At 56.7% G+C, this 11,014-nt stretch overlaps 1 protein-coding gene across 2 annotated transcripts; it reads right to left on the bottom strand.

The window, feature by feature from the left end:
* Positions 1–200: 200 nt before the first annotated feature.
* On the bottom strand, positions 201–7,204 carry HMGB3 (high mobility group box 3). 2 transcript variants are annotated; one of them, XM_077144844.1, is made up of 5 exons: positions 7,067–7,204; positions 2,703–2,857; positions 2,256–2,395; positions 1,710–1,884; positions 201–1,214 (listed from the first exon to the last, which is right to left on the bottom strand). In XM_077144844.1, the coding sequence occupies exons 1-5, from the start codon at positions 7,110–7,112 to the stop codon at positions 1,077–1,079; spliced, it is 654 nt and encodes a 217-aa protein (XP_077000959.1). In that variant the 5' UTR covers positions 7,113–7,204; the 3' UTR covers positions 201–1,076. The 2 variants fall into 2 exon arrangements, with proteins under 2 accessions (XP_077000959.1, XP_077000960.1); XM_077144845.1 differs by lacking the exon at positions 7,067–7,204 and adding an exon at positions 4,783–4,881.
* Positions 7,205–11,014: the final 3,810 nt, after the last annotated feature.

Genomic DNA, 11,014 nt, shown 5'->3' with positions numbered 1-11,014 from the left:
ACCTAACGCCAGACACGAAATCCTGCCATAGAGTCAAGCCCCCGTCTCTTTCACCTCTACCTCCACCCTAAGTAAGCTGGCTTTGTTCTGTAAAAATGTTACCAGATTTACAGGGTGGCCAGTCTTCAAACACAATGGAGTGGGGTGCAGTACCGCTAAGACTGCTGTGACTCAGAAACTTAGACTGTCATAGAGAACAGTTTTAAAAATGTAATACTGTTTATTTAACTTCAAAAACATTTCAGCATTCTAAACATACAAAAAAAATAACAGAACATTGCAAATTGTGTTTAAGTACAGACGGTTCTTGAACTTTGATGCAGTGGCTCTTCACTTTGCTGACAACGAAGAGTTCTACGGTTTGCTGGAAAACAAACGGTTTTAAAACTACCGCACTTAAAAAAAAGAAAAAAGAAAAAATCCAAACACTTCTCATGCCAGCTGACCCCCCCTCCCCTTTCCACAGCTACGAATGGCAGCAGAATGCTATGTCACTATATACAAAAACAAGACAACCTGAAGCTAAATGGACGCCCACTGCAGTGTCAACAGGTCCAGCTTCGCAGTGCACGCCCTGAGCTGTGGCCCTGCTAACACCCAGCATGGACCATCCGAGAATTTCCCTCGTTTCATTCTTTTTTTTTTTTTTTTACAAACTATAGATATGTACAGTTGATAACAGGATTTCTAGCCAAAAACCAGAGTTAACACCACCTTACAAATTAGAAAACAAACAGACAAAAAAAATGCCAGAAACATCTTTCAATGCCTTGTCACACCAACAGCAAAGTGCACAGAGTGAGGAGAACACCAGAGGGCCTTGTCTTTTTAAAAATGTTTGGAAATATGTACAACTTTGATACAGTTTCAGGGTGCTCCCGACACCCATGGCTACTTCATGTAAACCACTGACAATTCCTAGAGCACTTTGAGAGAGACTACAAGATGATGATGATCCAATTTTGCAATTAAACCTAATGAGGGCAACGGACACGTCTCAAATAAGAGCTGTGCCCAGCACGGCACTCCCCTACTCTAAGGTATTCACAAGGAGACAGGGCAACAGTTTTTTTTTTTTATTCATCCTCCTCCTCCTCCTCCTCTTCTTCTTCCTCCTCCTCCTCTTCATCTTCCTCTTCTACTTTTTTCCGGGCAACTTTAGCGGGACCCTTCGCGCCATCAAACTTCCCTTTAGACTTATAGTCGGCGACATCCTAGAAGGAACAAGGACACATGCCAAATGAAGAGCCAAGCTCCCCTGCCTGGGCCTGGGTTCAACACATCCGTCGCCTACAGGTGTTTTAGCAAAAGGGAGGAATTGACTTGCTGACCCGGTCTCAGGATGGGAAAATAGGCACTGGAAACGAGAGTGAGACAGGGCTGGCACACTTGCAGCGTCTGCCTCTGTAATACACATCTGGTTCTCAGCCATTCCAATTTAAAAGTCCATGGAGATTCAAAAGCGGGGTTTCACTCACGTTAGTAGCACTATCACATCCTTCCATTGGAAAAGTCAGCAGCCAATGCTCCACCCACCACATCCCAGATTAGCAAATGGCTTTTTTTCTTCAAAAGCAAGCAAAAAACTCGTACCACCGGGCACAGGCCCCACAACCACCAATCCCCAGGGCAAATGCCTGCCTTGCCGGGGACTTCTGGCTCAAGAGGCTGGGCCACAAATAAGCAGGGCACACTGCCGTCCACCTTACCTTCTCGTATTTCTCCTTCAGCTTCGCTGCCTTGTTGTTGTAAGGCTGCTTTTCGTTGTCGCTCAGGTTGTTCCACATTTCACCCAGTTTTTTGGCCACATCGCCAATAGAGATGCCGGGGTTTGTAGATTTGATCTTAGGGCGGAATTCTGAACAGAACAGGAAGAACCCAGACCTCGGGGGAAAAGAATCATATGAATTTAGAGAAGCCACAAGCACGCTGTGTTTAAGAGTCTGATTCCAATGTTCTAGAATCCGCATATCACCTACCCCTACAGGGAAGCAATGTTTAGCTTCTCCCCTCCTCAAGAAAGTTATCAAGAGATAACCATATACAAGCTTGTAAAGCTCTGGATTTGCTTACAGAAAACCTACACAAAGACCCTGACACTCGGAAAGAAGGTGCCCCCTTTCCAGTCGAAGGGGGCAAAGGCAGCCCCCCCAACATGCCCACAGGCGCCTTCAGGTGCAGATCTCACAGCATTCTATAAAAAAGTCTTTTGAGCCCAGAATGCTCCTGTTTGCCCAAATCCTCAAATCACTTACGGTGGCCGCTTTGGAGCATTAGGATCTTTCTTCTTCTTGCCTCCCTTAGCTGGTCCATAATCCTTCATTTCCCGATCATAACGTACTTTGTCGGCCTTTGCCATCTCATCAAATTTAGATTTCTCCTTCCCGGACATTGTCTGCGAAAGAATAAGCTATGTGAGATTCCTCGATGCAGAGAGCCTGTACCTGCTCAGTTGTCATGTTACTGTATTAAAGTGACAGCTGACACAACCATTTGCAAAAGGAGATGAAGACCTGAAACCCCTTGTAGAGCCTTCAAAATAAATCAATAAATAAAGGCACACAGAAGCATGCACACACACGCTCTGAAGATGTGCAAGGTGAGTGTGAGGAGAAAACGGCCAGCCACTTGGGGCTACTACAGAGGTAAGCAACGCCAAGGTGTGAAATGCAACTAGTTGGAAGAACACAAAAGAAAAATACCTTCCACCTCTCAGAGCACTTCTTGGAAAATTCCGCAAAATTGACAGGGACCTCGGGGTTTTTCTTCTTATGTTCCTCTCTGCACGTCTGCACAAAGAAGGCATAAGCAGACATCTTGCCCTTTGGTTTCTTGGGGTCACCTTTAGCCATCCTGACTGTGACAGACCGAAGGAAGGGGAAACAGAAAGGAAAAAAAAAAGAATCAGGACTAGTACACAAGTGCGAAAGACACCAAAAGCAGGAGAAAAATAAAAGGCACCTTGCCCTTTGGAAGCCCCCCAAACGGCTGACACGAGGAAGCGATCAGCTCCACGGCCACTTGTCATTTCACTTTTGACCAGCACGGAGTGCGCAGGTTTGTGCTTTACTTTGCCTGGAACTACCAAGTTCTCCAAACGGACCCAACGCAAGGGAGGGACTCGGCAGCACATTCCGGTTCAGAACTACCCACATTTTGGAAACCACGAACCGCAGGGGCTGAGGGAACCGGGCCCCATTGTGGAGGTATTGGATGGGGGGGGGGGGGGGGGGGTCGGCTGCAAAGGCATGGCTTCAGGCCAGCTGGGCAGCCCTGTAACTCTGCAGAAAACAGAAATGTCACCGCTGCTTAAGGCAGGCTCGAAGCCGGAGCGCCGTGAAGAGGGAACCGTTTTGAAATTTCAATCCTGACGACGCGTCTGCGGCTGATACAAAAAGGCTTTTCCTTGAGGGGTGATTCTGGAAAGGGAGCAGGCATCCCCAGTCCTCTAGGTTCCAATCCGTCCCTTCGTCGCTGCATAAAGGGGGGAGGGACCCCAAAGGGGCCCGGCTCGCTCATCTGTAACGCGGAATGCACCTCCCGCTGGTCCGACTTTCTCCAAAGTTTCCAAATAAAAATGCAGCTGCGGCGTGTGATCGTCCCTGTCCCACCCCCCCAGCTTCCCGCCATCTTTTCCTTTCCCCACACCCAAGGTCATCAGGTAGAACTCCGGCGCTCCCCTCTGCAGCAGCCGCCCGCATCAGCCCTGTATGAGGCGCCCGCTGCGGGGGCGGCCCGGGGCGCAGGGGAACCGGGGCCGCCAGGGGCAGCCCGGGCCGGCGCCGGGTCACCGGACGCCCGTAATTCACCTTCCATTTTGTCAGAAGCTTCCCGATGAAAGAAAGTGCCCCTGAAATGGGCCGCTGCCACCCCCCGGCGGCGCGCGGGGCGGGGGCCAGGGGCGGGGGCGGCGGCGCACGGGGGGCGCGGGGCCCGGCCAGCGGTGGAGGCGGCGGGGACGCCCGCCGCGCCGCCGAGTCCCGCTCGCTAAAATGGCTGATCCGCGCGGCCGGCGCAGGCGGCGGTGGCGGCGGCGACGGCGGCGAACAAAGCGGCCCGGGCCCCGCGCGCCGCCCGCCTCCCGGCCCGCCCGCCGGCCCCCGCCCCGCGCGCCTGCCCGCCCGCCCCGGGGACGCGGGCCGGACCCCCTCCCCCCGGCGCCGGGCGCCCTCGGCGGGATAACAAAGGCGCCCGTGCAGCCATGACGCGCGGCCGCGCCGGGGCCCGCGGCGGCGGCGCCCCCCTCCCCCCCGCCCCGGCCCGGCGCTCCCCGTTGCCCGCCGGCCCACCGGCCGAGGCCCGAGCCCACCGGCCGCGGCCCGGAGCCCAGCGTCGCGCCGGCCGGTAACGCGGCGGCCGCGGCGGTACCGGACGCGCGGAGAGGCGGGCGGCGCGCGGGGCCCGGGGGTCGGAGCCGGGGCCGCCCCTCCCCGGCCACCACCCGTCCCCCCCGCCCCGAGCAGCGCGCGGGCCCGCCCGGCCCAGAAAAGTCGGGCCGGTCGCAGCCGTCCCGGGCCCCCGCCCGCCGCCCGCCACCCGTCGACTCGCGGCCCGCGGAGGGCGCGGGTTCCCGGAGGGCCCCGGGGAGGAGGCTGAACCCGACGGCAGCCGCGCCGGCGTCGGCGCCAGGAAAGTTACGAGCCCCGGAGCGCGCGTGCCGCTGCCCGAGCCCCCGGGCGCAGGGGCGGCGGCGGCGCGGCGGGCGCGGGGCGGCGGGCGCGGGGCGGCGGGTGCGGGGCGGCGGGGCGGGCGCGGGGCGGCGGACGGGCGGCCGGAGCGTACCTGTATTGTTCGTCGGTCTGGGCAGCGCAGGGCACGACGCGCGGCTCGGCGCTCCCAGCCTCGCGCTAGCTGCCTCCCCGAGAGCCGCCTGATTGGCCAGCGGGCGCCGCCGTTTAAAACAACCTCCTCGCCCGGCCATTGGCTGCCCGCCTCATGCATATTAAGCAGGCGCGAGCGCCGATTGGGCGCAGCCACCGGGCTCGTTCTTTCAAACTGCACAACCCGCTTGGCGCCGGCCGCGGAGGCGGGAGCTCCGCGCCGACACCCCCCCCACCCCGCCGTACCCCGCGGCCGGCTCCCCTTCGCCCGGCGCGCGGAGGTCGCGGCGGAGGCGCTCGAGGGGCCCCGCCAAGCTCGGAGGTCCCGGGTTGACTCGCGACGGCCGACGCTCCGCCGCGGCGGGGTCCCGGCCTGGCTCGCTTCGGCGGAGAGCAGCCGCTCCCCTGGCCCGGTCCGGAGGTGTCGGGCCCCCGGCCCCCGCCGGCCCCCGCCGGCCCCCGGCGGCCTCGGCACCTGCGGCTGCGGCTCCGACACACGGCCTCCATGCACAGCCGCGAGCGAGCCGAGCCCCGCCCCCGGGCGTTGGGGTCGCCCGTAACTGCGGAACCCGCGGGCCCCGGGGGCCAGAGACTGTGGTTTCGTGGTCCGGGAGGAAGCATGAGGTCAGTTCCCGCAACACTGCCCCGCTTCACGCTCTCGTTCCTTCTCCTCTCCTGACACACCCTCTGGAGAAGAAGAAACGTTCCTGGAATGAATGAATGAATGGATGGATGGATGGATAGACGGACAGATGGATGGATGGATGGGATTTGACGTCCTCTCGACTCTGCCCTGGGCTGGTGGTACGCGGGATCCGGGCAATGGTTTTAAAGTGGGGGGAGGCAGTGGCACCCCGCTAGGGGGGAAATGGGGGGGTACTTCAACTGCTGAAAGGTAATAAGCCGAGGGGGACAGGGATGCTTAGTGTCCCGCATTGAGCAGGAGAGTCACAGGCGAGGAAGAAGCGTCCCACCACAAATGCTAGATTCAGCTCTGTTGACAAATACCAGAGAGCCCTTCCCTCTTCGGGATACCATAAGCTTCCTGGAAAGGACGGAAGAAAAAGGAAGAGTGAGAAAAAGGAGGGCACTTTAGGGGTTGACATTTGGAGACATTAAAGCAAACGGCAGAAAGTTCCCTTTCCAAAGCACTTTGAAAGGTCTAATCCAGCCAGCTCTTGGGATTCTCATGTTTAGAAACCAGACCACCAGAAGATAACCTTCCCAATGTTGTTTCTGGAAACGGGGGCAGAGTTGCAGGCGGGCGAGGGAGCCGGCCTCACAGGGCTCCCGCCTGCCCACCCCCACCTGATGCTGCCAGCGCCTCAGCCCCTGCAGCTGGAAGTCCCAGGCTGCCCTCAGCAGAGAACCTATCCAGACCCACAAGCAAGAGCCGACAGGTGTGCAATCCCCACCCCAGCTTCCCAATCTCAGGTGGGGACATTAAGGCCACTTCATCTAACCCTCTGCCCTCTTAATACCAGCCATGTCCTTACCCCCCTTCTGCTTGCACACCTCCATCCACAGGGAGCTTACTAACTCCCGTTCTGGCTGCCCGTTCCATCTCTGGCTCACTGTGCTGAGAAATCCCTTCCGCAGAGCTGAGCCCACGTTCCCCACCTCCCCAGCACTCTGATCCTGAGCACCACCATCCTGCACACGGTCTCAGCCCTCCCCCTTCGGGGCTGAGATGGCAGGCCAGGCCCTTTTCCCATCAGACTGACCCCCTGTTCCACCAGGTTCTCAGGCCGTGCCCTGCCTGGGCCTCTCCCACTTCCCAGGTCTCAGTCCTGCCCTGAGGGCAGTAGGAAGCCCACCTGGGATCTGACCAGTCCCACCTCTCTGCCTGAACGTCTGGAGCTGCTCTGTTCTCAAGAAGAGAAGGCAGAGGCGAGATGGTGTGCCCGGCAGGACAGGGCCCTCCCACTGGTCCAGCTACTGCCAATTTCCTGGCCACACTGGGGCGTGACACCTACTGGCTGGCAGCTGCTGCGGGTGGATGAACCCAAGAGGGCCTCAGGGTCCACCAGGCACAAGGGCAAGGCCACATAGCAGACACAGCAGCCCGTACCCAGGCACACGCACGCAGGTCCCACCCCGGGGGAGGTGGGGTGGGTGGCTGGGTGGGCCAGGGTTCTCAGGGGCCGCTCCCTGAAGGCAGAAGCAGAGAAATAAGAGCACGTCCAAAGGCCCAGGCTCCCCTACCCGCCGCCCGGCCAGGCACGCCCATGTCTCCACGCACATACTTCGAATGATGAAAGGTTTCTTCGCCTTCCAAGGCAGCTTCTCCATCTCTGCCAGCGAGCAAGCTCCTCCTTCACTCCAGCTGAAGCCCTTGGCCTGCAGCTCCAACCAGGGGTCGTCGGAACCTCACAGAACCTGCCTGTGACATCACCGTACGTGGCAGATCCGAGGCTGGTTGCCATGGTTTCCTGCTCCAGCCCCCACAGACACCCCCCCACCCCCACCTGGGTCCCCGAGTCGTGCGTTCGGCATGAGCTCATTAGCCCTGCTTCCTTCCCCATGAGCCTCTTGCATCGAGTGCCTGGTAACTGAGCAAGCTGAGGGAGGTGAGGGCAGGGGGCCGGGGCTACAGGGAGGGAGCAAGGCAGTGGCTTTGGGCCCTGTTGCTGACTGCCCAGTGCGTCCTCTGAGAAGTTGTTTTACTGCCCCTGTCATCGCATCCACCCTGGGCACCACCAGGGATGGTAGCAAGGGTGGAGGCAAGTGGAGGGGGCTGCTGGTTTCCAAAGGCGGCCCAGGGTCAGAGACTTCAGACCAGCGTGGGAGGGGAGAAAGTGACAGGAAACCAGGGGTGTCCAGGCACTGCCTGGACTGCAGGCCCCCAAAGTGGGCTGTGCCCTGTGCAAGGGGCCTATGGAACGGTCCTGCCTGGAAAGCCCTTTAGTCCATCACCTTGGAGGGCCAGCATTGGGCTAAACCCAAGCACCAAGGAGAACTTCAAACCAGAATTCCATAAGCTGCTCAGCCACCTGGAGAGGTTGTGAAAACATTGAAGGTAAACAGGAAATAGGACACAGCATGGCAAAAGCTCTTTAAAGAGGTTCACAGTTCCTGTCAGTTCAAGGCCCCAGGAAGATTCAGAGGAATGCACCTCATTCAGCAAAGACAAAAGCCTGGTGCCCCTGCCTGCCCTACCCCGGGACCCCTGGGGCCTCACTTGGGGACTCAGGGCTTAAAGCTTAGGTCAGCTTCACCTCTCTCCCTCCCTTCTTCTCTTTCTCTCTCTCTATGTATAAAACAATAGCATACCTGCATAACATAACGTTTCCCATTTTAACCACTTTGAAGTGTACAATTAAGTGACATTAATTACAGTCACAGTGCCGGGTCACCACCACAGTCATCCATTGCCAAAAGTTGTCATCCTCCCCAAACAGCGACTCTGCACCCATTGAGCAGCAACTCTCCTCTCTCCCTCCCCCAAGCCTCTAGTAACCTCTAATTTTCTTTCTGTCTCTATGGGTGTGCTTATTTTAATGATTTCATATCAGTGCAGTCTCCCTGATATGAAATATTTGTCTTATTTGATATATAATATTTGTCTTTTGGGTGTGGCTTATTTCACTCAACATCATGTCTTCAGCATTCATCCATGTTGTCACATGTATCAGGAACTCATGCCTTTTAATGGCTAATATCCCGTCCTACAGTATGTATATGCCACACTCTCTCTACCCATTCATCAGCTGATGTGCACTTGGGTTGCTTCCACCTTTTGGTAATTGCAAATAACGCCACTATGAGCTTTGGTATCCAAGTATCTGTGTGAGTCACTGCTCTCAGTTCTTTGGGGTATAAACCTAGACGTGGAATTGCCAGGTCACATGGTAATTCTACTTTCTGAGGAACTGCCAAAGTACTTTCCACAGTTCAGCGCAGCCTCTTAAGAATCAGAGGAAGCCAAGTCAGTAGACCAAGTCCTTGATCTCGAGGCTTGCTCTTGTGAAGCTTATGTACGTAGTGGAGAAGCTAAGCCTCCCTCAAGTTACACCTAAGAGTCTCTTCCAGAAATCTTCCTTTGTTGCTCAGATGTGGCCCCTCTCTCTCTAAGCGCAACTCTGCAAGTGAAATCATTGCCCTCCCTCCTACGTGGGACATGACATCCAGGGGTGAAGTCTACCTGGTGGCATGGGAGATGATTCCTAGGGATGAGTCTGGCCCTGGCACCATGGGATCAACAATGCCATCCTGACCAAAAGGGGGAAAAGAATTGTAACAAATAAGGTATCAGTGGCTGAGAGAGTTCAAAGAGAATTTACAAGCTACTCTGGAGGCTACTCTTATGTAAACATCAGCTAGATATTGCTGTTTATCATGGTTTACCATTCCTGCTGATCCTAAGGAACACCAAATACAAGATTCTACAAAGGTTCCATGCACTTGAGTAACTTTCCAGAAACCTATAACCTCCAGATGGGTTCCTGGTCCAGATAAGTCCTGAAACCTAGCCCAGCCTCTCCAGAACATCAGATGGTTCCATCTCCCTACCCCATATTAGTGACAGACCCTTCCAACATGAGAAAGTTAGAATGGCCATAGCCCAAATACCCCTAAAGTGAAGGAAAAAGATCAAAGGTGATGGTGGAGTTACACAGAGAAGGTTGGGTTTAACAAATATGATTGATGAACCATTAAATTGATATTTCTTTTAGTCTCCCAGTGTCATGGAGGGAAAATAAAATTGTGGACCTGTAACCCATAGCCAACTCTGAAATCTGTTCTACAACTGACTTGTGGTGTGCTTTGAAATTTATTGCTTTTTTGGATATATGTGATTTTTCAGGAAGAAAAGGGGGGTTGGGGGGAGAGAATCAGTGGCATTCTACAGATCAGCAGGAGTGGAGTGGGGACTGTCCAATCGGTTTAAATATGTTAAGGGAACTTGCGGGAAAGCTCCTACTTCAAGCAAAACTCAGGATGGGGTCAGGCGCCTTTGTAAGCTGAGCCATTCTCAGGCAGCGGGTCTCTAACCCCCGCCTGGAACCCTTCCCACGGCTCAGCCCCACCTGCTCGCCGGAAGTGACCACGTGGAGGCAGCGCCTCCCCTCGCCCTCCCTGTCACCCTTGCTCCAGCCCGCCCTTCCCCCTCTGCTCCTCTGTGGGACTCACTGTTTTCCCCTCGGGGGCAGCTGCTGTCACAGGGGGCTGAGGGGGCCCTAGCGCTCTCATATACGAGCTGTAGAGCTGCCTGGCTGGGAAGCCCCTTCGTGGCCCAGGGTGCACCCTGAGTGAGTGGCTGGGGGTGCAGTGGGCCCCGGTGAGCTGGCGGGCCTGGAGAGGGGGTCTCGGCTTCCAAAGGGGAAGGGCTGTGTGGGCCTGGCGGGGGATGAAGGGGGTCAGCCACCAGAGGGGGCGCCCACATCTGACTTTCCCCACTGTACCCCAACCCAGGGCCATGCACCAACAACTCCGGCCCAGGCTGGAACTGAAGCCTCCCTGGCCTCCCCAGCCCGGGGTCCCCGATACTCCCTCAGGGGCAGGGCTCCACCGGTTCGCCCCCTGCGGCCCCCCACCCGGTTTCCCTCCCCACAAGAGCCCTGCTCTGGCCGGCCCCCACTCGTCAGGCTGCGGCAACGCATCCCCCGCCCCTGGTCTCCCTGGTCCTGCAGTGCCTGCCCCATGCGTCACTGAGCAGCTAATGGGCTTTTCTCCTGGAAAAGGTACAGGCCCTTTCTCTTGCCCTCCACCGAAGGATTCCTGCCGAGGGAAGAAGGGACACTTAAAGATTTTTGGCTCCCTAAATGGGATTTGCGTGGCTTTTTAAAGAAATCTCGCTCTGGGTTTCTGGGCCTCACCTTCTGGTCATTAAATGGGAGTGGGGTGGGCAGGGGCTGGTCCCTGGGTGCCTTGAGGTGACAGCATTCTGACAATGGCTACGTGGGGCTTCACAAACAAATGTGAAAGCAAACAGCGCTCCTCTCTCCACCCACCCCCACCCCAATATATATATATCTATATATAAATTCATGCAAAAGCAAACAGATCAACAAGGGAGGGGCTCCAGTTAGGTGGTGAGAGCCCTTCAGCACCATGCCCCCGTGACAAGAAAACTCGAGGGTGAAAAGGCTGTGGCTTTACTGACCACACTTGGGGTCAACACAGCAGCCGGAGGGAGCCTGTGAGGGCAGCACTTCATCTCCCCGGGGTGAGAGCCCAAGGCTTTCCAAAGA

Source organism: Tamandua tetradactyla, chromosome X (genome assembly GCF_023851605.1).
Source record: "Tamandua tetradactyla isolate mTamTet1 chromosome X, mTamTet1.pri, whole genome shotgun sequence".
Classification (NCBI taxonomy): Eukaryota; Metazoa; Chordata; class Mammalia; order Pilosa; family Myrmecophagidae; genus Tamandua; species Tamandua tetradactyla.
Note: the sequence above shows the minus strand (reverse complement) of the source record. Positions and strands in the feature narration are given on the sequence as shown.